Source organism: Harpia harpyja, chromosome 8 (assembly GCF_026419915.1).
Source record: "Harpia harpyja isolate bHarHar1 chromosome 8, bHarHar1 primary haplotype, whole genome shotgun sequence".
NCBI classification, from domain to species: domain Eukaryota; kingdom Metazoa; phylum Chordata; class Aves; order Accipitriformes; family Accipitridae; genus Harpia; species Harpia harpyja.
The window spans coordinates 4,921,219-4,948,732 of record NC_068947.1 but is presented as its reverse complement, the minus strand read 5'-3'; the positions used below and the strand labels follow the sequence as shown (position 1 = coordinate 4,948,732).

Here is a 27,514-nt window from a genome sequence, read left to right as displayed (position 1 = left end):
AGGGACAGAAGGGATCACCTGAGGACTGAGGGAATATGTACTCTTTGAATCCATACATCAGATATTAAAAAGATAATTGACAACCTCCTGGTATAAATCAAATTCTTGAACACTTTGTCTCTGCTTTCTTCATATGAGAGTCAATCAAACAGAGTATATGGATGTTTACTGTGAGGTTAATCACTAGACAGTAATTGCCTGTCTGTACTGATCAAATAAATCAATTCCATACAAAAGAAGAATTATTAAGAGATCCTGGATTTTGAGCTTAAATAAATATGATTGATTACTTGAATTCTCTCAAAACAACATAAACAATATGATTTCCAGACTAATCTACTACAGAAAATTACAAACCATAATTCACTATAATTTGTGATAATGTAGAAGGCAAATGGGATACATCAAAATAGAAAGCAAACTTTTCACCATAAAAGGAAACTTGCAATTCAGCCTAATGCACAACATAAGTGCTGTTACTAATTGTTGGTGTGCAATATATTTCTAAAAAGGAACAAGAAAAGCCCACAAAACTCCTTTTCTAAGATTTGTTTCTCGGTTTATTAGGTATTTTGAAGGTGCAAGAACTTATATATGCAAGCATCTTTTATCAGCCATATGGATCTAGTTCACCTCCAGTTTGCTAGGAAAATTCTGTTTCTGCCTTCTTTTAGGGAATATACTGTGGAACTACACTACATTACATAGATCACAATGTACTCCAATGTCATCCTACAATCCTAGAGGCTAATTTTCTACCTTAGGTATATGTTCAGCTATATGCTTCACATGTTTGCAAAACAGAGGTTAGAGGTCTGGCGAGGAACTGGAAATTTAATGGAGCATTCTTCATACCGTTCTGCCGCTCCGGACATTACTATTACAGTATATATTTTGTTTACATCTGTGATGGATTTTACATATTGACATGGTAGTTTTAAATGCAGATTTTATTAAATGCATCTTCTTCAATTGCTGTTTCCTAAATTGTAGAGTTTAATTATGTTCCATAATGACTCTGTGGAACTTGATACTTCAAAACGTTTTTGAAGCCAAGAATAAATGGATTAAAAAAACAATAATCAGACTAATGGAAAATAGGTTATTTGGTAACCACAGCACATGACGATTGAGATCAGGAAGTTCTTCAACTATAAGCTCCAGAAAGCTGGGAGACAATACCAGAGGAAAAATGCTACCATCCTTCAGTGGTGCGCTGCTCAAACACTAACCCCTCCATACCTGTCACCCAGGTGCAATGGTCTCACTGGGCTACAGCTACTGCTATGGGGTTGTAGCTACAGCTATTCTTATGTCCCATGGTATTTAAGCACATGAAGAACTGTGATAGACTTAATGATCTTTTTTTCTGTTAGAGGTAGTGCTTGCTGAAGTTGCCTGTTCCTTGACCACATTTTCCATTCAAAACCAAGACCTATCCACAAGCTTTTGGAATAGACCAAAACTCAGCCTTCTTCACAATGTTACACGTACTACTGTGAAGTATTCAGGACAGCTTTAATGTATCAACTGTTCATACCTAGGCGCACAGCAAAGTGGTTTACGTAGGTATAGTGACTCAAATAACCACAACTCAAATCGCAATATTCAATGTTTGTTCTAAATATGAGAGATAGCAAGAGCCTGTAATTACCTGTAACGGTTAATTCCGTAGTTCTTCTGACAACAAAGTATCCATATTTTAACTCACAAGTGTAATTTCCAATGTCATCCTCTCTAACTTCCCGAATGACAAGAGTGTCCTTTTTAAACACAATACTTGATCTCCATGTCTTTGACTTGCATTCCTGTTTAAAGATAATATAACACGTCAGTGACTGTGTTCTTACACTTAAATTGGTCCACTGTTGACAATGCTGCTCAAAGCCCAGGCAGCTAGGCAAGAGCCCAGGCTACTTATGAACTTTGCAGAGATTAAATACCTAAAAATCCAGTTCAGTTCAGTGTTGATTAAAAAGAAAGAAAAAAGGCTATAGAATTTTATCAGCTGACTTAATATTTGCCCTCTGACAAGAAAAAGAAGAGGAGTTGATTCCTTTGGTGGTTTTCTTTTGCCACTGGTTTGCTGAGGGGCTCCTATTTCATTTACTTATTTGCCATTACACTTATGTCCATGATCCATGACCGTTATATTACCAGTAGCTACAGGTTGCAGGGGAGAAATTTTTTTTAAAATCTATTTTTTTAAAAAATTATAATTAAAAAATGTAGAGAAACAGAAGAAGATGAGAATGAGGAGAAATGAGGATGTCATATATCTCTTTCTAAAAACATCTTAGAATCAAAGCTCTCTGAACTCTTAGTAAAAGGTGAGGTTTGTATCTATAAAAAATGAGTTAATATTTCAATTATTACTACCAACACATTACTCTTTATGCTATAATAGAGGATATACATTTTTGCATGCATGTTTCTTAGGTCCCTAAAATGATTAACTTATTTTCACCTAATTAAACCTAGGTACTATTTGAAATAACTTTGAATATTTTTAGTGTTTCTAGGTTTTCTAATTATTTTTGTATTGCAAACCGATTTATTTATAAGCTATCAGAAAAAGGGATTGGTGCTTTTCATAAGAAAAGTCTTTCGATTGACTGTCACAAAATATTTTACTTGATTACCTTAGCATACTCATTGTTTATACAGTAAGGGCTTTTTAAAAAATATTAAAGTATAAGAGGTTGTTTGAGTTCATTCACGCACATGCTGTCAATGACTCTTAAAAAGCCAATCTTTTGAGCTCTTGTTTAAGAAGCCAGTGATAGTTTTAAATTTGATAAAACTTCAGGTATAGATTGTATTACAAACACAAAATCCAAGATGAGTGTAAGCAAATAATTGGTTACACACCTCCTATCTTAGACATGCTGTCAGTTAATTTGGCCAGAATCCTTCTAGGCCACAAGTTTTTACTTATTAGATAGCATAGTCTTGTGTACCGTATTTAAAAACATTTATGTTATCAGGTAAATTATCAGACTCCTAAAAAATAATTCAAATGCATACCAGCACATACTTAAACTAGGACTTCCTATATACGCAGACATCTGTAGACGCCTGTGTAGACAAAATACACAGAACCTAAATTTCAGATTTACTGAACTGTTTGGGGACTTTAAATTGTGTGCATTAAGTACTAAAGTACTGAGTATTTCCTGCACGTGGTAAGAAATGCAGAGCTCAAGCTGCTGTCCAGGGAAGTTCTAGTGTGCTGCCCAGAGGCAGCACTATTTGCAAGAACTTGGCCCTTAAGTAATGGTCTGGAAATCAGTACACAATATTGAAATAAAGTTATTGATAAAACCAATGAAATTACATTTGAAAGTAAAACCTAACGTGTAAAGACCAAAGTTTTGGAAGTCTTTGCTGAATTTCATGCTGCAAAATTAAGCCATTCATTCAGATAATAGCAGGCATAGCTATCCTATTTATATTTTTCCAAATAGAGTTTACGTCTGAGTTTTCAGAAACACACTCTTTAGCCTGGTATAGCACAAGCAGTTGCTGTATAAGTAGCTTACATGCCTTTACCTTAGCATATCAAACCAGACTGGTAACACTTTTCTTTTTTAGCCCTCTTGTTAGCAGAAAGCTGCCAATTCTTTGTGACATCCATAAATGGATATTAAGAAAATACCAGCTCTAAAGTTTACTAAAGGAAGCATTTGAATCTCTGTCTCAGTTCATTCTTTTCTATTCTTGATTCTGTTGTCTGTTCTTAACACATTTTAAAACAATCCAAACTTCATATCATATATAGATCATAAAAAACATAAGAACATTGCATAACATCTTGTTGAAGGAGAAAATCTTTTGCATTCCTTACCTTATACCACAGAATTTCAGGCTCCCTAAATGGAAATAAAAAATCCTCAATTTCAGGGCATGAGATTTCCTTGCTTTTGCTAAGTTCAGCTTTTTCAAAATATTTCATCTTTGAATTGTAGCAGAGTCCGGTGTCATTTTCACCCACTGTCAGTGAAATGGACACTTTCATACAGTAAGTTGAGTTTCTGTAATGCAATAAAAATAGAAAAAAAAGTCCAATATGAAAAAAATAATAAATGCCAATGTACATGACATTATTTTTAAGTCATTATTTTCATTCACAAGCAAAAGACAGAAAATAAGACACTGTATTTTGTGTGTATTTTATAGCTGCTCATAATTTTACTTCTTTCTCAGCCACTAACTACAATATTTAGAAGGCGTTGATCAGCCTTACTCTACGACTACAGGTTTATCTCTCCTTTTCATCACACCCCTCCTAACATTACTGTCCTTACTGTGTATTTGAGAACAATTTCCCCAAAAGTAAATACGCAATAAAAGCTCCATGTACTTATCAGTGAAATTAGACAACCAACATCCCGACAGACACCATTCCGACAGCTCTCAGGGGCGAACAGATCACGTTGTAGTACCACGAGCAAATGCCAAATCCGAACTCGAGCACCACACCAAGAGCCACCTATTCATCAGATCTGAGCATGCTTTAAAGTGGAAGTGGAAACTTTTTTGCAGCCTTTAATTAAAATGAATCTTGTGACTCTTCCAATTACAGAAAAAAGGATGTTTTAACCTATCGGACTGCTAACTTGTTTACCTTAGCCTTCAATCCCCATACTCCCAGGCCAAAATGTTGCTTCTGCATCACCTACAGCCTTCATTAGTTTGGGCTCTCTCCTGAAACTTATTACTTCTTCTGCTGCTGGATGTTGATATGCCAGGCAGCCAGAGATGAGGGACCATTGCCTGCCTTCCCAAATTTCACTATGCACTTTAATTAGGCTCAAAGACAAAATTACTTGAAATGATTTCCCCCCCCCCGTTGGAGTTTCCAGGTGGGCAGCAAATGAGTGTGTAAAGTTGAGTTCTCCCCAGGAACACACTGCGACAATGCAAGATTTCTCTCCTACTGTTTTGTAAATGCATTTGACCCCTGATCTGCTGAAAGAGGATCCTGCAGAGAGCACTGAGGAAACATTCATTTTCTTGTTTCCATTCTCAGACTCTATGAGCTGATTGCTGATTTACAACACTCTCATGTGTATTGGACATGGCAGAATATCAAAGACGGCTACATTTTCTCATTCTCTTTAGATTTCTTAATATCTGTTTCTTTTTCTGTTCAAGAAGAGGGGATAGAAATGCGTAAGGACAAAGAATACGAGGAATTTCATTCAAAGAACTCTATAGCCTCATTTTCTAGAGAAAATGTAAACCTGAAAAGGAAGATATATAAGTAACTATCAAATTAGAGAATATTCTTAGAAATGTAAAATCTGGAACAGAATGACCCTTAGTTATGCAGCTAATTCATGGACTTGTAAGGAAAACAAACACAAAATTAATCCCTTATAATGAAGCTGTAAGTATAATTTATTACCCCATTCAAGAATCTGGCAGCATAAAGCAAATAAAGTTGTTTAAACTTTATGCAAAGCAAAGAATGCATCCACTGAATATGGATCACTCTTGCTCCTTTTAAGCTGTTTAAGAGCCGATCACCATTCTTACCTGTACATGTAATTTAAAAACATCCAGTATTTTAAAGAACACATTTTATTACTGTACATTACGTTATTCCTCCATTAAGGTGCTACTTGGAATACTTATTTATTATATGGCTTGAAAACATCATAAGAAATCATCCAAGCTAGTTTTTCCAAATTAGTAAAATAATCTTTCTCTGTTCTTGAAAGACTTATCCCTTGGAAATAAGAAGATGGTCTAAACAAACCATCAAGCTCTGGGGGTCAAGAGTACAATAACTAGATGAGAGGATTCCATTACTGGATGACAGAGACCAATACATAGGGAGGTATTGGTTATTTAATTTGCACATTTAAATGTACTCTTTTATTCCTTTCCATGTGTTTGAGCATTATGTTGTGTTCATGTTACTGAATCTCATGATTTAAAAATTTCTCGAAGGAGCTGGGATGGAAAAAAAAAAAAAAAACCAAACACAAAACCCACTTAACTGTCATCCCATTCTCTGAGGAAGCAAGCTAAGTAAAATTTTCATATATGTTTTTTTGTCTTCCTTCAGTTTTCAGAGTGAATTGGCCAAAAAATCTGATTTATGTTTTGGTCTACTAAGAGCTCTGTTCTACAACAGTGTTAATGTCAATTGCCAGAGCTAGAATTCCTTCTGAGGCACATCCAAGTTTCCATCGCAACAGCAGATCCGTTACCAGATGCAGCTTAGGCTTCCTGCTCCGTAAGAAGAGAGGTATTTTGGAAATTTCTCAGAATGTTTAAACCCATTGTTTGAAGAGGATGTTGGTATTTAATGACTCAAAGTTGTGTGTGTCTGTGATTTGAATCATATGGATATAAGCCTCCTGCAGACAGAAGCACAAATTGGCTGAGCTTTAAGGTAATTATGCTCTAAACTGTCAGCTATAAGGTACTGAAACATTTTGGGTGGATATTTTGCCAGCTGAGTTCCCTAACAGAATTTTCTCTCAAAAGCCCAAAGTATCATCAAAAGAACTTAAAGCTCCAGGTGCCCCCCGGTGACACAGACTTTCTTATTGTGACTCTAAATACTAACTGCACTGTCAACCTGACTCACCTCGTACTCTGTATCAGAAACCAAGGCTGTTGGGATGAAACAAAACTCAAAAAGAATGATACAAAAGGTAGAGCAACACAAACAGTATGAGCAAAGGAAACCAAGCTAATGGGCTCACAGAACAGAAAAAGAGAAAGAAAATTAAACAGTCCCTAGGTGGGAATGAAGAAGGAGGAGGTGAGATTGCTAATTACAACTGGAGCATGATGGAAACAGTAGATGTGGAGCCCCTCAGCTAGCAGAAAAAGTAGCAGGCAGCAGAGCCCTCCAGCAAGCATGCATATACTGCAGAGGATAAAAAATGTTCGTGTGTTAGAACTAAGAAAATTTTCCATACGTCTCTTACTGGAGGCACCAGATCAAACAAACCAAAAAAGTATGTCGTGAATTGAAGGAAATTTTATAAACCAATGGAAACCCAATGTTACATTCCTTATTAAGAGCAAATGCTACAAACAGTTTTTCTCCTTTTGCTCTCCAGCGTGGTCCAAACTGTGGATCTTTATCACCAGGCAGCTACACTTCAAAGCAGTACAAGCCTAAAAACTCAAATCTGCTACAGCTATTCAGGTAATTAAAATCACACAGGTTATGAATACATTGTAGAGGGCGTACTAGAACTCCCTGTATTTCCTCATTCTTGTCCACAAGTGTAAGTTGCTTATTAGGACTAGGAAAATATTCATCCACCTGCTACCACTGATGAATAAAAATTATTTCATATGGTATGACAGAGGGTGCTCCATTGTTTGACATGGACCCACGCGGTCATCTTCACCCTAACATGTCATTTATACACTACTAGTCTATAAGTAAAACCAATATAGCAATCATATCTACTAAATATATTGATTCCATTATAGGTCTTTTACTTTCGTAGCCATTTATCATCCTTAAAATTTTAAAGTCCAGTAGCAATGGATGTGTGATTGAATCCTGTGATAACGATAGGACAGAAAAGTGTATAAATGGCTTAAATTCTCCGTGACTTCTATATCCCAGGAGTAGTTGCTCTAATGCCCAGCTTTCCACAGTTCCCTTGAACCAATGGTTCACCTTTTCTTATCTAATATTATTTCACCTCTTGGTTGTACAGTAGCCATGTGAAAGCATATAGAGCACCGACTAACACGAGCCTGTTTAAATAAGAACAGAAGACTTCTGCTTTTTACCCTTTTCTCTGCTTGAAATGACATCCACCTCACCAGTTCATCAGTACCTATATCACCTTAATGTTAGTTGATCTGCAACTGTCACAGATGTACACTCATATATAGGATATCTGTCAGATGAGATACCTCGATATTCACACCCTGTGATAGAGAAGAGTGTGACAGAGTGAAGAGCGGAAAAGCTCTACATAGAAAACTAAAAGAACGCGGTTAAGTTTGCAGAAGAGCATGAAGTATGGAAAAGTCTTGTAAAGAAAACAACAATACAGCTGAGTAAAGAGGAAATCTTGACGAAAAGCAGGAAAATGTAGGTTAAACAACCACAAATACAGCCACATTACAAAGTCTCTTAATTCTCCAGACAGTGACCCAGAAGTCAACACCCTGAAGACGCTGCTTAATTCATGACCCAAGTTAGTAGTTTCTAAAATAAGATCAATTTTTATTTACAGTCTTCTGAGATTCTCAATTACTATATACAGCTATATTTTCCTTGAATTAAATGCAATTATAGCAATTTGTAATAGACGGGCCTCTGCAATACTTCACTCTTACAACTAAATTAATTAGGTAGACTGCGTGTCAAAAAACTTAGCATTGCAATTAACTATTTCTACAAAACAAAACTTGAAATAATTATTAGCCACTGAAACTGTTTTATGACTATCACACATTCATCAGCTCAAGGAATTGCAGTACTTGTTGCTATTTTAAAACTTCATTCTTCATATTATGCAATTATAAATTAAAGTGAGCCAGTGGAGTAAAGCTTTTCATCTACCTACATAAGCCATGCTTTAATATCAGTATAATTATCAACAATAACTTTATCAAAAGGTTTTCTTCAACTGAGCTTCTGAGCTGAAGAACCTTCTGACATTTTGAAGAAAAATATTTCTTTTCCTTTCTCTGTTTCTTTTCTCTGCTTGAACTGACATCCACTCTGGGATGTTGTTTCTTTGAGATGTAGGCTGGAAAATACACATATGCATTTCACGTTTTTTTCTTAATTGAAAAGATGGTCAAAGTAGAACAAAACCAAAGGAATGCATCTTGCATTTTAGGTATGTAGTCTAGAAGCATGGCCCACCTTATTCATGTGGATCTCTACACAAAGGAAAAAAAAGACAACTAAAAAACACCTACAGGAAAGACTGTGTGGAAAAGTGTGGGACTGTCCTGCTACAGTATCATCTGTCTCCCTTGTTGTTCGTGTCTAGCAAAACAAAGACTTTTGTGAAGTTCATCACAAAATAGCTATGAAATCAACAGCGCCCAAAGATCTATAGACTACCAGGATGTACAGGTAATATTCTCTAAATATTTTCAAGGTCTTAGCTTTTGAGTATTTTTTCGTATCTGGAAAGGCAAAGACATATGTATTTCGCATCTAGGTATTTTTTCTTTTGATCAAGCACTGTGATTATGAGAATATCATAAAGGATACACTTTTGATCACTATCAGTCAATCAAGTAGCAGAGAGGAAAATATGAGCTGTTGGCAAGAATCACGAAGGGTGAATGGACCTGCAAATACAGAACTTCCACTGATTAATACAAGGCTGAGAGCTTGCCTGTTTAAATACTTGTGAAGTGGTTCCTTATTGAGTACAAATGATAAAAGCATACAAATGATGAAAAGCATACATCTAAAATCTTATTTCCAACGGATTTTTTTTCTCTTTTTAAAGAAAAAAGGCAGAAGTCTGTACTGTAATCCAAAATATCCATGAATGGACATAGATCAACTTGTCAAACCTCAGACAAAAGTCTATACAAAGAATAGCTTTGAGAAGCTTAAAGAAGGTAGAACTTTAGGAGTAGAAAGAGTTGAGTTGAGAATGAGTTTGCTCTAGTAAGATCAGATTATCTTTGTTGGTTGTTCTAATTTCTTTGGGGTTTTCCAAATGCTTTGCATTTACAAAGGCACGACAAAAACATCTTTCTGCTTCATAAAATCAGGTTATTAATCTTCTCCTCTAATACTAAACAACATAACACATAACATTAATTCACTCTTAGAAGAAAGACATGAGAAATAACTTGACAAATAAATAAGACAGGATGTTGGAAAATTCTTCACGGCAGCCTGTGAAGACAAATTTCACACACAGCTGAAAATTAACATTGCCTCATTCTGCCCCATGTGAAAGAATACAAGGAATATGGATTAACCATATTTTTCTAGAAAAACAGGAAACTTGTCTTCATGTTCAATATATACCTCACTTCTCTTTTTAAGGGTAAGTATATAAAAATCTCTTATAACTGATTTCTATTTTTTTTCCCCTTTTTGTAGTTCTCAGGAGGTTTCATGGGTTTTTTTCACCTGCATTTTTCATTCTATCCTATATTTCACCTGTAAACAAGAATTGATTACATGGAAAGCATCTCCTTTAAACTTGGTGAAACACGAAGCAGAAGAGAGAAGAAAAAGGGATGGATTTATCACTTTGCAGAGAAAAAAATATATATCTCCAGAAAAATGGCATTTGTTGTCATTTAACAGTAGGAGGGAGGAAAAAACACACACACAAGACCCCACAAATTAACTTCCGAGCCATCAAAAAACATTATAAACTATTTTTTTAAATAAAAAATTAATAGGCAGATAACCAATAAAATAGTAGAAATAAATCTCTTACAGATTACATATTGAGTCACTATATTAAATTCTTTGTCAGGCAGGCAATAGACAATAGTAAACATTATACTTCCAGGTTAAGAAAAAAATTTAAAAGAGAGCGGTATATAAAAGACATGTATGTTTTTTTCACTTGGCTTTGCCTTGCATTTCTGTGTTGCGTGCGAGCCCACTGAATGTATGCGATCAGGAACATTCTGCATATCACCTTCATACTTAACCTTTTGCCAGGCTGCTGAGTTTTCCATGCCACTGGAAGATACAGAATCCCACAACACTGGATGTGGGATGTATGTATGTATTTTTTGCCCTCTCATGGAAACCATCTGGGGGGCAGCAACTTATGCATCACCACAAGAAAAATCAGGGAAGGAAATTATTCCTATATTTCTAAATTCTACCATGTCAAATATTTCCAAGACTTTTCTGACCTTCGTATAAGACGTTGCAATTACATTTTCGTACACTTACATACGCTTAAGAGAGGTCTAAAATAACTCTTGAATATAAACACTGGTTAGCACTGACTGTTGCAGTAGTGTCAACACCATTTTGAAATTAATACTTTCATAGGCTTGCCACCATGCAAAAAACTGTTTCTACTTTCCCTATCATTATAGTAAGCAAACTATCAAAAACAAATAAAAAATACACTCAGGCACAGACGAGATATTCATCGGCAGTAACATTAAAAAGCTTAGTGGTTTTGATACAATATGTTACTCGAGACTTTTTTTTTAACACTAATGTACATAGTGCAATGTGGTATCAGTTAATCCAATACAAAAGTGTCAATACATCTGCACAAGATGAAAATACAACAAATTATTACATTAGGAAAGAAAAAAAAGACACATGTATTTTAATTCCTACTGTTATACTCAATTTTGTGTATAATAGTGTTATAATATGTAGCGCATAAAAAATTAAAAGCCATTGTAAATTCTATATAAAAACAAACTAAAGGAGGAGGTGACAAAGTTACTAGAAGTCTCACAGTCACCATAATGTTCAATGTTTAATGGTTATTAATATGCTAGAGACTCAGCCAAGTTGCTAATTTCTGTGTCCAGGAAGAGAAGGAACAATCAATCTGAATGAAATTTATTTCATTTTTGATACAGATAGATAATGAAGAGAATCATCACAGAATACTAGTAATTACTAATAACACATTACTAATAGTTTTTTTCATTAATTACCACTGACTAGTGATACCTGTACCGTGTTACCAAATGCAGTTATATTTAAAGCAGTAAGAGATCCATTTCATCTGAATTAAGTTACATTCAAATGCTACAATATTATTAATAACTTTTCCATACACACACAAATGTATCCTAACTCTAATTCTGTCTGACTTGCTACATTTGTATGGGACCATTAAATTTAAAAGAGGCTAAAGCAGAAATACTGACCATCTACTGATGTACAGATTTGTGTTATAGCAGTTGAGAGCCTGTGGGGCAGAGTCACAAAGAATCGTAATATTAAAATAAGATCTCCCCCCCCCCCCCCCCCATGATGTCTAATCTCAGATTTTGTCTATTCTCAGTCAATCTGCCGTGATGTGGTTGCTTTGAAAACATGGCACTGGGTAACCTGTATTGGGTAAACTAACTGCCTTAACTCACTTATCACATGATACTTTTGGGGGGGGGTGGGATGTTCTGTTGTTTGTTTGTTTGTTTCTGAACAGGGTAATAAGAAGAGTTGACAAGCCAGTCAGTTAATTGTACCCTACTCTGTCCAGTCACAAATGTTCAGAAGTGTAAAATTAGCTAGAACCTTTTCCTACATATAAGTGAAGCTTTTCATTTATCTATTTTATTCAATAGATTTTCAAGCAGTAAAAAAATGAGATCTAAACAATACAAAATACAAAACCCAGAAGCAAGAAGCTGTTTGGGGATTTTTTTTTTTTTTAAGACAACAAATCCATTTAAATCAAATTTATCTGAAAAAGAAATTAAATTAGCAGGTAACTTATCGGAGAGAAAAAACAGGAGGAGGAGGAAGAGAAGACACAAGGGAGAAAACAGACAAGAGAACACACACAGAGCAAGAATAGTTTCTCTAAATTTTAGCACTTATAATATTGACATCTACATTTAAAGGAATTTCTTAGAGAACTAGACACTTAAAGCATAATTTCTGTATAAAATACATCTCTAAAATGGGCCTGTTGGGTTACTCTTACGAAACTCCGCTTTTTTCCTGCACTGAATAAAACCCGGTAATTGTCAATCTCCTCTTCAGCCTCACCACAGAGAGCTCGGCGGTGGATTTATACAGCTCGGCACTCCCCAGGCAGCATCCCTCATCATCCCTATTCATGACGGGAGGGAAACTGGGACTCTGTCCGTTACTCGTCCTCTCCCGTGCTTTGCCATGCGTATCCTTCACCGGCAGGATAACGCAGGCGAGTATAGCGCGTAGCTTATACCGAAGACACGCTGTCTCTGGGACTAGAAAGAAGTGCCCTTTGGAAAAGTCCTCACCACCCTCCTGAAGAGGGGATTTTAACCCAACCCCTGTTTTGTTTCGTTGTAGGCTGCAGCCAACTTGCTTTAAATGCGAAGAAGCAGTTCCGCTCGTCAAAGGTGTCGAGGATAAGACTATCTAGTACACAAAGGCAGCACTTGAAGAAGAGATGAAGAGGGTGGATAGACCTCTGTTGATCCTGGCATTGATCACCAGGCACAACAACATCTTTCTGCAGTTCTAAATAAGGTGTAATGGAACCGCCGTACAATAACGATACCCGCAAATGCAGCCAGACCCTCTAATAATGTTTTTCATTTAAGATGGCAGTCTTAAGTCTTTGCATTCCTCTGCATACCCTTTATTTCTCCTTCATTTTCAAGGGATGTCATACTTGAAGTACATGGCCTGTCGTGACACTGGAGTTTTGCAGGGTATATTAAACACGATGACTAATCGGGAAGTTAACTGGCAGCAGAGTAGATATGTTCTTTCAGTGTACATCATGACAGCAAATTCTTTTTTTACCCTTTCAGTAGCATTACTAGAAAAATTGCAAGTTTTGCATTAATATAGATCAGTTATTTGTACTGACTTATGTTACAGTATTATGCTATTTACCAGGGTAAACAAACTGGAAGCAAAAAAACCTCTGTTATGTTTCCCCTCATCATACAAGCTGAGCTGGGAAAGTAATTTTATTGCCAACTCCTCCAAAACTGGACATTAAAAAAGAAAGTCTGAGAAATGTCTTTTCTTCACAATATTTTAAGTTTTACTAAGTAATCTTGGCCACTGATGTCAAAATCCACTTTCTATAAATGGTCCATCCCATTTCAGGGGGAAACTTTTATTGACTTCATTAATTAGGTTTTACATGGTTTTGTAGACACAATTTGGTCCTTTTTCAGTCCAAGTAACTTCTGTTAGAGTGGTTTGGATGCCTGAAAGCTGGAGAGAAAAGCATCCATTCAAGAGAAAAACAAAACCACATTATTGATAAGCTACTTGCGCTCTTGGCCAGTGGCTCCAAAGGCTCTTTGTGAGGTTTAAAACTTTCACACAAAAAATTTTCAAGCCTTTAGATACCAGCGGGGTGGTTTGAGGACACGCCTGAGGTCTTGGGCCGCAGAGCGAGGGAGGAAGGCCAGCGTACGTACCCCACTGCAGCCAGAATTGCTGCCACGCAGTGAGGTCTTCTTGGTGGCGGGGTCTGATGCCCTCAGCAGTCTGTGGCTTCTGGCCCATTTGTTCAGGATAGCAGTTTTCTAACTTTTTATGCAAGGTTCCCTTTTGTTGTGTGTAGTGGTGGGTTTTTTTTTTTTTCCTCCCAAACTGTGGGATGGCTGGCTCCCGCACTCCCTGGCTCTGGTAGCTGAAATCACAGATTGCCTTTTCCACAAAGCTTCCAGAGCCAACAGAGCTGCAAGTGCTGGGGCTGCAAGAGCTGCAGGAGCGGGGGAAGAGTGAAGAAAAGTGGAGGGAGACAGACAGAAGCCGGGTGGAATTTTCCTCTGCGCCTTCGAAATTATCTCCTGCTTCCACACCCTGGGGGGCCAACCCAGTTTGAAAACTGCTTTTGACCTCAACTGAATTAAATAAGCACTGATTTCTTCCCTCAAGGGTCACCTAATTATGTGCTTGATACTATGAAATAACCCACGGCACACGAGCCTCTAGGACTATTTGAATATCAATGCTCTGCAAGATACTTGTTTTAATATGTTTGAATTAGTCACACCAGAAAATATTGTTTGGCTTTAGTGCCCACTTCCATCCTTGGAAACCAAAACTTTCACATTTTTTTTTCTTCTGACACAAGTGGTACATGCTGCCGTCCCAAGTTTCCCCTTCTCCTCTCCAAACCTGCCAAAAGAGAATGTCAAAGTACAAAGTCTAACTGCATTAGAGTAACGCTCTCCTTGTGTTAGGGAAAGCTACTGACTGATGTGAAAGGCCTTTTATTGATGTTCTGGACAATAAAAATGAAATACAAATTAGCCTTTAGAAAGGGAATTGAATTTTCTCATCCTTATAATACCTTAAAGCTTCTTCTATGAGTAAGCTAGAAAAAAAAATATATGTGTGTACACTTTTATGTTATTGACTTTTCTGTATGATCTCTGTCTTTTTAAAGTCTAAGCGAAACTTATCCCTTTGTGAGAGCTGGAATCAATCTGACATTTATTTCCACATTTTAATAAAACCTCACTTTCTTCGTACAAAATGCTTCAACAGAACTATGACAATAATCTTAATTAAGAACTTCTACTGGCAATTACATGGAAGGCAAAATTGCATAAAATTAACTAATTTCCCCATAAAACATATTTGTTAAAATTAAAGCTTCCTTTCAGATAAATTAAAAAATAAAAAAATTCCGTACTCTTTCAGTACAGGAATATCTAAATATTCCTATAGTGTAACTCTGTACTACATTATAGGACTATATATCCAAATACATTTTATTTGAAATTAAAGCTTTCTTTCAGATAAGTTTAAAGGAAAACTCCCATATTCTTACAACATATATACCTATTCTCTACATGTCTATACATATATATACATGTATAAATCAGTCATATGGGTGTATTAGGGATTCCAGTAACTGTAAAACTAATCAGAGAGAGTAGTATGTGTTTTAAGAAAGTTATCATATAAAGGTTTTTAAAGCATATTAGTACTATACCTATATGTTATTCACTGCAAGTAAAGCCCAGTTTTTAAAACAAATTTCTATTAAAATATTTGGTATGTGAACTCCTTCAGAGAATAGCACTTACATATGGATTGCAGGTAAAAATGTTAGAGGTGGTTAAAAAGGACGGGAATCAAAAAACCCCTTGTACTTCACAGAGTATATAGGGTGAGTACCATATGGATTACCACTAGTCTGAATTTAATAGTACATTTAATATTTTAGTGCTACTTACAAATTTAGTGCTAAATTAGCTACTCATTTCAGTGAGGCTTCCCAGGTTCGTTAGTGAAGAAATTTTGGGCCAGTGAGTCATAAAGCGCTAAAATGGAGACGTGTCAGAATGATACTAAATGTTTTCTCTGCGGCAGATCAATGTATATTCCCAAAGGACATAGAAATATGAAGAGCTGTGCAAGTATGCTCTTATAGATGAAAATCCCTTTCATTTTCTACAAACTGTAGCAGGGAGATAATACCTAACATGAAACACCTCTAGTAGACTATCTCCTCATAATTCAGAAGATTATGGCAATTGCTTTTTTTTGGAAACCAATGGTCATAAAGAAGAGTAAATTTTATATCTTCCTTAGAACCACATGTCAGAATAGCAGAAATGCAGTACCATGGCTTCTTTGGAAAATGACAAGTTAACAGAGCTTTACTATTCCTCCTATTTCTTTCATTTATAGAATCACAGAATCACAAACCAGCTGAGGTTGGAAGGGACCTCTGATGTCACCTGGTCCAAACCCCCTGCTCAAGCAGGGCCACCAAGAAATGGTTGTCCAGCACCCTGTCTAGCTGGCTTTTGAGTATGTCCGAGGATGGAGACTCCACAACCTCCCTAGGAAATCTGCGCCAACTCTCAGTCGCCCTTACAGTAAAAAAAGTGGTTCCTAATGTTCAGAAAGAGCCTCCTGTGTTTCAGTTTGTGTCCACTGTCTCTTTTTCCAGTCACCGGGCACCAGTGGAAAGAGCCTGGCTCCAACCTCTTTGCACCCTCCCTTCAGACATGTATATACGTTGATGAGATCCCCCTGCGCCTTCTCTTCTCCAGGGTAAACAGTCCCAGCTCTCAGCCTGTGCTCACAGGAGAGATGCTCCAGTCTCTTAATCATCTCTGTGCATCTTCATTGGACTCTCCCCAGTCTGTCCATGCCTCTCTTGTACTGGGGAGCCCACAACTGGACTCAGAACTCCAGGTGTGGCCTCACCAGTGCTGAGTAGAGGGGAAGGATCACCTCCCTCGACCTGCTGGCAATACTTTGTCTAACACAGCCCAGGTTGTCATTAACCTTCTTTGCTGCAAGGGCACATTGCTGGCTCATGTTCAGCTTGGTTTCCCCCAGGACCCGCAGGTCCTCTTCTGCAAATCTGCATAGATCATTATTCATGGAACACCTGTTTTCTAGGTTTTTTTTTTTTTACTGGCAGGGGGTGGAGGGCAACTCTTAAAGGAAAATACTTTTTCAAGAATTTATATGAAAGGGACAGAAAAAAATAACAGTTGGTATGAGAATGAATGGAAAAAAAATGCTTACTTACTGAAGCCAGAGGCCCTTAAAATGATGTCTACCATTTGGTGCAACAGTGCATGCCCGAGCAGCTGTGCCCGTGCAGGGTTCTGCGTTCAGGAACAACTGAGTGTTACTACATCCTGACGACTCAGAAGGTCATCAAATATTGGAACATCTTTACCACCAAATCATCCCTTTTGCAAATGCAATCTGCCTGCTTTTATAGTACCAAAACTGAAAGCATTATTGGAAACAAAGAAGATGCTGAATGGCTTCTCCCTTGTTCCCTCTCTTTGCTTGATGAATTAGCACAAGTGCAACCTACAGTTCTCAACTAGAGCTAAAGGAGGACAGATCCTATCATTTAGTCTCAAATACTGTTAGATTCTTCTGTTCAGCTGTTAAGCAGCTGCATAAAGAATATCCCTTGAAGGTTTCTGTCTTGTTTCTGAATGATTAGGTATTTATCTCTTGCTAACTCTGCATGAGTGTGTCTTTTTCTGAATAGAGATTTCTCATGTTCCATTAACACAGTTACTCATTAAAGGTAGATATGGACAGTTATCCAACAATTATAATATTTATTATAGATATTAGAAGAATGACATTTGCACATGAATAAGATTCCTTTGAAATTCTCTCCATAACTCTTTCCCATATCTACCCAGTAAAAATGGGAATAACTATGACTTGCTTTGAAACCAGACACTAAGCGAGAGGAAAATCATCACATTTATTAGGTTACTGCTTCAAAGCTAACTGTTTCCTAGCATACTGATGCCACTTCTCCAGACTCCTGGAAATTCTCTAATGCAATTGCATTACAACTCTCAGTTTAAAAAGTAAATAATTCCAATACTTATGACTGCTACATTTGTTAAGAAATAGTTTTAGCTATTCCTGTTTTACACTTACTTTCCTATGAAGAAACAATTCAGAAATCAGTCTTCTCCACCAGAAGCAGAATTAGAGAGAAGGTCTCTCAAGTAGTATGACATCCCAGAGATGAATGTGAGAGCATTGCTGTATGCAGATTGAACTAGAACTCCAAAGAAAGTACCAAGTTTCTGCAAAAAAGTCAGTCTTCGGCAATGCTTGACCTGCTATCAAAGCAGAACTTTAGAAAGGTGCAAGACCTTGATGAAATTTATACAACTGAATGCCTCAGAGCAAGTCTTGAATTCCCAAATAAGACATTTACATGCTGAAAAGAGAGCAGGATTTGAAGAAACAGATCAATAAACAAAGGAATATAATACAATTTGGATGTGTCTTTCATCCAAGGGCCATAAAGTACATAGGAAATTTATCTATTAACTATTTTGGGCTGTGTTCATATGCAAAATAGTTTCCAAAATTGCCTCAGTGTGATCCGTATCGACACAATAAATATTTTTAGCTCACTCTAATTTAGAGCTCTAAAACATGATCCTGATCCGCTTCAGGCTGTTGCTGAAGATCAGAGTCACGGAAGCTCAGGAAACAGAAACCAAAACTCAAATTTTATTCATTTTATGCTCATATCAACAGCATCCCTGAAGCCAGATAATAGGCAAGCAAGCACTTCCACCCACCCCAGCTACCTCCTCTGCCCAGTGGTGAAAGCGTTAGTTCTCAGTCCAGCCTCCAGAGCTTCTTTCCAGGCTGCCTGGCTGCCCTTGAATGTATTAAAAGTCATCTTTATGTCCACACGTTCAAAGCAAAGCGTAGAAATGCAAGCTTTATCCAGCATCAAAGCACTGCTTCCCTAGTCAAAGCCATAAAATCTCTTTTGCCAAAGAGACAGCGTGTCGCTATTTCTTCTCACGCTGACACCAAGAGGAACTGTGTTGCCCTATGGAGTGCCTCCTGAAAACACAATACATGTATCTGCATGTTGTCCGTGGTCTCCAAGACTGTAAACGTAAAAATAATCAACTTCGCAGACAAGAAAAGAGAGCTCAGTGAGCCATTTTACGTCAATGGCACTCAAGGATTCCTTGGAACTAATTTCTTGAAGCGGCTAGGGCAGCCAGAGGGGCACGCTTTTTGTTGCAAGGCTCTCAAAGCACAAGTAAGTGGAGACTCTGTGTTAAAGAATGAGTAATTCTCTTGTTCTGCAGCATCCTGAAATAAATTCATTCTTGTTTTCCTAATCTTCTTGACACGATGTAAAAAGCTAAGAGCCATGCACCTTCGTGCCTCTCGATGCCAGGTTTCCATCTCCAGTGGCCAGCCCCAAGCAGAATGTGACGCATTTGAGAATTCAGCAGAGCCTCAAGTTTCAAACATATGAAACCATACTATTCTTTGTCTCATGTTATTATCAGCCACCAAGCTAAATAACTCTGAGGTGAGAAATGAAAAGGTTACAGAGGCTTCAGCTGCCCCAACGAACAGAGAGGTATGAGGATGAGGCACAGACAGGTGCCAGACACTATGACTATATATTTTCATTTCTTGTTTTAGTTTTCAAGCTTGCTGCTACCTCCCATCCTCACAAGCATGAATCATCCAGAATATCCAGACATGAAAATCCAAAGTCATGTGAGCAGTGGCAAAATGAATGTATGAAAGCGTTTCTGCACAGACAGCTTTGAATAATTTTACCTAATTCAAGCGTGCCCGTGTAAGCTATTTTAGTTTGACAAAAATGAATTTTGCTTTACACATTTTAATCCACATCTCAAATGTAAAAGGTAAACTGAAGAAAGCTAAATACATTTCAGATAATTGAAAGTCACTGGCTCTTCTTTTGTGCTTGGACCCTGGCCCAACCTTTACGTGCCAGTGTCTTTGTACAGTGCCTTTCAGCAGAGATATGTGAGGGACACTAGCAGAGACCTCTCACATATTCTTTTTTGGCGGTGGTCTCACAGAAAAGCCCCCTTCACTTGTCAGAAATGCAGAATGTCTACTGTGGCACGGCTGGCTGCCTCCTTCTGTAGCAGGACACAGCTTCCAGCTGGGCCAGTGCTGCCAGCTTAATCATCTGCTGGTCCTTGTGACCTAGCTTCACCCCCAAATTCCCCACTATCTAAATATAGGAATAGCTGTATAACATGGTTTAGTTCAGTTTATAAATACACTATGGCTCAAACCCCTGCCATCAGTTTGTAAATCAGTAGAGAATTGAATGACTATATAAACTCCTTCTGAATAGAAAATTTGTCATTTATGTACCACACTTTCTGTTTTATATTTTTGTTTCTGCAATCTATTTCAGTCACAATTTTTTTCTTCAGATTGGGCAAGAAGAACAAAGAGAAACTGTAAATTCCTGGACTGATTAAACATTTTGTCACATTTTTCATGGCTGAATTCATACCTATTTGCGAGTATTTTAATATTCGCAACGATTTGGGTTAGCTAGCTATTTTCTAGCCATTTGTTCAGAAACATGACTTCTGCTTGCACTCTTGATGTTTTTGTTCGAGGCGGTTGAATCCAGTAACCAGAGAGATGAGAAGATGCTGCAGCTGTGTGCACCAGCTCCAGCCAGCAGCCAGGCTAAGCACCCGATACGTGTGGGTGCGCAGGCGCACACGCGTGCACACGCGTGCACACACGCAGCCGGTCACACAGGCAGACACCTACACAGATGCACAGCGCTCGCAGAAACGTGAACGGCAGAGCTGGCCCAACGCAGTTCTTCCCCTCCAGCTGAAGTCAGCTAGCGCAATATATACATATACATGCATAAACCAAGGAGCTGGCCCCAGGTCCCACTGCTCTCCCCAGTTGCCGGCACTGGCACGAGAGGTTCGCAGCCCCCAGCAGCTGCTGGAGCTCGGACATCTTCTCCTACTCCCCAGCTGAAGTTCACTAGCACGCACCAACTCTTGCTTAGCGTAGACAACACAGCCACATGGGAAATAGAAATGCCCTTTAATGAGAAGACGGGACAGACTGCAGGGCTCAGACAAGAGTATTCACCATCAGCCTATTTACGCTGGACAGCTTTTTATCTCCTTTTCCCCCTATCCCTTTGCCTTTTGCCCTGTACTCCATCTATTTCCCATGCTTGTTCTCAATACACCTTAGTCTCTTTCCCACCTATCGTCCTTCCCCTAAACATTCCAAAATAAGTTCGCCAGAATCCCTTCAAAACATCGTTCAGCAATATTTTTTACATAAACGAAAAATGCTTTTCCTCCTGCATCCCATAGTAAGTCTCCCATGCTCTTCAGCCCAAAGGCTTTTGCGAGAGGGAGCCTCTCCAAGTGATTTCTTTGGGTGGTTTTCCACTCACGGGTCATGAGGGTTTCTTACCCATCACTGCTCCCCTGACCCTCACCGAGCCTTTGTGTTTTCCAGGATCATCTTTAGGCACTAAACAACCTGACGTGATACTACACGTGTGACAGCAGACGAGGTATCAGTAGATTTATGTTAAAACCGAAGCTCGTCAACCAGTTCTCAGAGACGAGACAGGGTGACATTCTTGACAGGCCACAGACATCTTCCAGGTCTTCTTTGTTTTCCCAGCTGGGTCTTTCCCTGCATCTCTTTCTAACTGGTCTCTTCTGCTCGCTTGGTCACTCTCCTGGACAAAACTCCCATCAGGTTTCTCTCCAAGACCATTTTTTTCTATAAAGTGCTTGCTGTCCCTTCTGTGCTGTTTAATCTAAAGACTTTCAAATCATGGCATCTTGTGGTAAAAGTAACGATCACACTCAAACTGTCACAACTACGTTTGAATGCATCATATTCTGGCAATGCTGTCGTCTAAAGATTTCCTGAAACTTTCCAAAATCAAAGAAAATGCACACAAAACGTCTAATCAGTTTCTGCATCTTCCTAGAAAACTTGAAATACAACTTCTGTTTTCTTAATGTTCAGCTTCACAGTGGTATTTCTTCTACCTGGTTTTTCTCTGAAAGTTATGATTTTCTTTTTACCTACCATTTCTACCCCCACTCTAATCTATTTCAAAAATGTATTTGTTTACACTGTGAATCTCATTATAAATATATAGGTAATGCATCAATATAAATTCCTTAAGTCCTAAATATTCTCAAAACATTTATTTTTTTAGTGGCCAAGAAAATAACAGAAATATTTATCTTCTAAGCTAACCAGTTTTGGAGCTACTACAAACAAAACAAACATAAAATAGGAGCTAAAATACCAGATAAAATTCTGGGATAGCATAATTATAAAGGTCACCAAATTGTACTGTGAGGAGAGAGAGAGAGAACATATAAAAAAAAAAATCAGTAAAATCTGTTTCTTTCTGAGCAACTTGGGGTTGTTTGTTTTTTAACAGGGCTTGTTATGGGAAATCTTCCATTGTAATTACGGATTAGCAACTGCTACTCCATAACACTGAAGCTTTCTGTGTAATTTCTCTCTCTTTCCCCTTTTTTTGAGGAGAAAAATAACTCATAAATATTTCAATTTGCAATTACTGAAAGATAAAGAGCAACACTGAAACGCCGAGATCTTGAATAAGAGCACAAATTGTAGTACACCAAAGAAAATATGCAAGAAAAGGGTTTTGTTGAACTGTCCAAAGCACCGATGCAACACAAATGTTTTGAGGAACATGATTTTGAAGCCCTCATATTATATTCTGCTTCCTTCTTCTGCTGGTTGGAATTTATGAGAGACTCTTGCTGCTATTGAGATCAATAGCAGAAGTCCTACAGTCTTCAATCTACAGAGGCGGATTCTTCCTTTTTACGTGTATACGTTGGTGTTAGGGACAAGAATATTGTATGTTATTGTGAAACGTGTTTACAACATAATATTTGGCCTTTAAGAATTTATTTGCACCTTCTTTAAGGATGCACATACAATTACGGTCTCTTCCTGTTATTAAATTAAATCAACCTAGTTTTTGAATCTCAGTCATTACAAAATATCAATGGCTGCAGTACAGCTATTAATCAAATGCATAAATATACATATATTGAAATGTAAATTGCCTCAGAAATGAAGGATATGTTATCAAAACTGGAACAATAAATGGAAGTTTTCTACATTTTCTGTATGTTTGAATCAAGGAATGAATAAGCTCATTCCTCCTAACACAGTCAAAACATCTGAAACATGGCAACTTTATGTAAGCAGGCCAGAACTCAAAAAAAATGTTAAAAAAAAGTTAAAATATATTGCAGCATAAAAGCAAACATCAATTTTAATGTATGATAGCTCTGACAAACATCAGTATTACCCCAAGAGCCCTCTAGCATGACAGCAATCCCGTCTATTACTATGAAAAGAAAATAGTTATAAAACCGAAGTTGTTTTCACACAATAAAAAACACTCGTAGGAAAACAGTATCAGAACAGCTTTCCTGGCTTCATATGTGTTTTTTAGTTTCTACAGCTATTTTGCAATCAGTGTTGATGATATTAGTCTTTCACAGTAAACATGGCAAACTGCAAAAACATAATAAACCAAAACCAAACTGCACCGATAAGTACTATTAGCACTTGAGTATTATTTGTTAGAGCAAGATGGAGGTTCCCTAGGAATAGAATATTTGAGTATTCCTTACTCCTGCAGCTTCTCATTGCAGACTACCCAGCTAAACCAAACTATTAGGATGACTTAATTCCACAAATTGTGGGTTTTGGAAGGTGTTCCTTCAGAGCATCGTCATACACAATTATTCAAACAAGATGTATGTTTGAAGGAAAAGCCATATCTCGCGGTTATACTTCGGTTAGAAATAGTTGAGGCTATCTCAGCTGTCAGTATTTATAACCCAGTCCCAGAAAGCCTTTGAATTTCAGGGCACTGTCCCTCCTTTTTAAATTAATTGTAAGCTATCAGTTCTGGACAAGCAAGATTGAACACCAAAAAGCAAGCCTTGTGTAGATTTTACTTATTTGAGCAGATTTTCTCAATTTTGGCGCAAGCTAATACAGCTCCGTATCAGGAGTTATGAATCTCCCTGCAGAGAACAGAATTGAATTTTTTTTCTTTTTGTGGGCAAAGCTGTGTAACGGAGTTCTGTTTCCCGTATCAGTTCAGTGACAGCTCATCATTACTTTGTGACTGAAGGCTGCGCTGAACACTCGGCAGAACTGGGCTTATTCTGTTGACAAAGCAGAATTTCGCCGCAATCTGCTGAAACGCCTAACCAGAGGAGAGATGGGCCGCCTCTTCCAGCACACAGATTCCTCCAAGACAGCTTCCTCCTGTAGTTTCCCTGCACAGCTAGACTCGTGGCTTAAAGAAAAATATCGTCTGTGGTGGTTTCAGACAGCAACATGGTATGTGATATTCAGAAGCAGAGGGAAGTCCCTACAGTGGTACACAGCATATGCACATTTTTATAGATAGATAGATAGATAGATATTCAATGTTTTAAAACTAGGAGAATTTTTACGAAATTATTTTAAAAAGCATTGCCTTGATTATGATGAAATGCAAAAAAGAAGGAAAGCCCTGACTTAAGCGGTAACTATATGCCTTTAGCTCTACCTTTCTGTGTACCTACAATATGAATCAGTTATTAGTTATATGATTATACATTATTTTTCACTGTGAACTTAGCTGATTTACACACCCAGTATAGATCAGTGTTTCCTAACTTTCTAACGCTTACCATATCAAACTACAAAACTTTCCTTTTGACGCTTTCTCTAGAAAGCTAATTGTCAATTACTAAATCTCATTGGACATGTTGGAATTCAGAGCTGTGGCTATGAGGCATGCCATGGTGGGGCTCAGGAGCCCCTACAGATACCTTGGTTTATTCAGGGGGGAAGGGAAGGGGAAAAAAAGGGGGGGGCAAAAGGGAAAAAAGGGGGGCAAGGGGGGGAAAAAAATGGAAGCTACTTCAGGGCAGAAAAAAAGTGACATTATTCTCCAGAAGGTCACCTGGGGCTACTGAGGCCCCCAAGTTAGAATACAGGCATGGAGAGACTCTGTATATCAAGTGTAACTCAAAAGAAAAGAGAGTGGTTATATAAACCCTCCATCCTCTCTCCCCACCAAAAAATCCAAGAATAAGATTGTTCTTGAGGGGAGAGCGACAGATCTGACTGCAGCACCACTAAAATATCATTCTTTTATCACTTGCCCTCATTTCAGTTTTAATAAGCTCTCTTGGCTCTCTTATCTTTTTATGTTCACTCCGCAGCAATTAAACAGAAATGCAAATGTCATACCCATTTTTATAACAGCACCTCTTATAAAACTGCAATGAAGTCAGCAAATGATATATTTGTTAAATGATCTATCGTCTTTTTGTCAACAAAATCTAGCTAAAACGAGGATAATGCCTCTATATGTACCATATGTGTGTTTGCATGTTGTATAAACATGGGAAGATTATTAGTTACAATTCTAGAACAACTTCCGAGGAAGCATTAGATTTTGAAAGCTCAAATCAGTTAAATAAGGCAGGAAGAGAGTTTATGAATATTCAGTTTGGTTTTCAAAACAGCTGTTCTATTTGACCATTAAAAAAATTATCCCTTTTTCATTCAGTATATGCAAACATCCAGTAAAGTGAGATAACGTTCACACAAGTATCTGGTAACTACTTTAATTCAGACATGTTTTCATACAACCCTCTTCCCCCTTTAAAGGGAAGACTCATCACAGAACAAACAAGAGAATTCAGATTTATTTTTCCCTGTTTTTCTCCAAAACCAATCCAGCAATTGACTCAAGAAACTGAGTATAGCACACAAAATAATTCAATAATCAGCCATATTGAATAATGAACAACATGTTGTCGCAGTGATGACAGCTGATCACTACCGCCAGCAGAAAAGACCTCACCCAAAGTACGAGGGGTACGCTTTGCCGCTAGACGTATTTTGACACAAAACGCCCTCCGTCTCCAGCTCAGGTATTTGCCTGTGACCTCAACCAAAGGCAGCCGAGTGTTTCACACTCCGTAATACATTTGCCTCATCATCCATGAAGCGTAAAAGTGTTATTTTGCAGAGGAGTAACTGACATGGAAAGACTACGTCCCCACTCCTCCCCATAGTAATAAGACTAAATATCACAGAAATAATTTAAATCCAATTTTGAACACTTACCCTCCATAATCAACTCTATTTCTGAATTAGCATGTTACAGGGTGAAGGAGCAGGAGCCAGAAAGAACGTACAAAATAAAAAGCTGCATTCCTATTTTATTTGTAGCGTATGAGTATGACCCTTCCTTGTGACTCTTATCATTTTTTCCTCCACTTGTTCAGCATTTACACAAACTATTCATAGCCATGTGTAACAGCAGGAAAATGGCAAGAGTGAAATCAAGATGCAGGTAGCCTAAATAGCAGTGACCGAGCCTCTGTCAAACAGCAACGCATCAGGGTAGATTAGAAGAACCAGGCAAAATAAAGGGCTGTAGTGGGTTTTCAGGGCAAGGTGTTGGCAGCAGAGGGCTGCAGAGGTGGCACGGGAAAAAGGTGCTGAGATTCCCCTGCAGCCCGTGGGGAAGCCCACGGTGAGGCAGGCTGTCCCCCTGCAGCCCAGGGAGGTCCACGGGGGAGCAGATCTCCACCTGCAGCCTGGGGAGGACCCCACGCCGGAGCAGGGGGATGCCCGAAGGAGGCTGGGACCCTGTGGGAAGCCCGCACTGGAGCAGGTTTTCTGGCAGGACTTGTGATCCCGCGGGGGACCCACGCTGGAGCAGTCTGTGCCTGAAGGACTGCAGCCCGTGGGACGGGACCCACGCTGGAGCAGTTCGGGAAGAACTGCAGCCCGTGGGAAGGATGCACATTGGAGAAGTTCATGGAGGACTGTCTGCCATGGGAGGGACCCCACGCTGGAGCAGGATAAAAGTGTGAGGAGGAAGGAGCGGCGGAGATGAACTGTTATGAGCTGACTGCAACCCTCATTCCCCGTCACCCTGTGCCACGCCAGGTTGGTGGGGAGGAGGTAGAGGAGTTGAGAATGAAGGAGTGAAGTTGAGCCTGGGGAGGAGGAGGAGACTGGGGGAAGCTGTTCTTAGTTATGTCTTTGTTTCTCACAATCCTACTCTTCTTTAATTGGCAATAAATTAAATTAATCTTTCCCAAGTCAAGTCTGTTTTGCCCATGAAGGTAATTGGTAAGTGATCTCCCTGTCTTTATCCTGATCCCCAAGCTTTTTCATCTTAATTTTTCCCCCTATCCTGTTTAGAAGGGGGAGTGAGAGAGCAGCTGGGTGGGCATCTGACAGCCAGCTAAGGTTAATGCACAACAAGGGCAAATCATTAAGTTCCTATTGGCACTCAAAGTAATTTTGAATCCCAAAGGCATGAGAAAAAAAATTGGTTTTAATTTTTACTGCCACTTATTCTCTAATATTTTATTAGTGTACTATCCTGCTCTGCAATATCCTCATACATTAAAAAATGACTTTGTTTTAGATAGGCTATTATATACTGTAATCTTCAAAAAGTACATTCATTAGACACGAGTTGCATGATTTTCTGCAGAGTTACAGAAAAAG

At 38.2% G+C, this 27,514-nt stretch overlaps 1 protein-coding gene across 1 annotated transcript in view; it reads right to left on the bottom strand.

Moving 5' to 3' along the window:
* IL1RAPL1 (interleukin 1 receptor accessory protein like 1) overlaps positions 1-27,514 on the bottom strand; it is a 750,372-nt gene that overhangs the window by 277,368 nt on the left and 445,490 nt on the right. Inside the window, exons 4-5 of the mRNA XM_052794856.1 lie at positions 3,848-4,034; positions 1,655-1,808 (exon numbers count right to left, since the gene is read on the bottom strand). Coding sequence (XP_052650816.1) covers positions 1,655-1,808; positions 3,848-4,034 — 341 coding nt within the window. The remainder of the gene's footprint in view (positions 1-1,654; positions 1,809-3,847; positions 4,035-27,514) is intronic.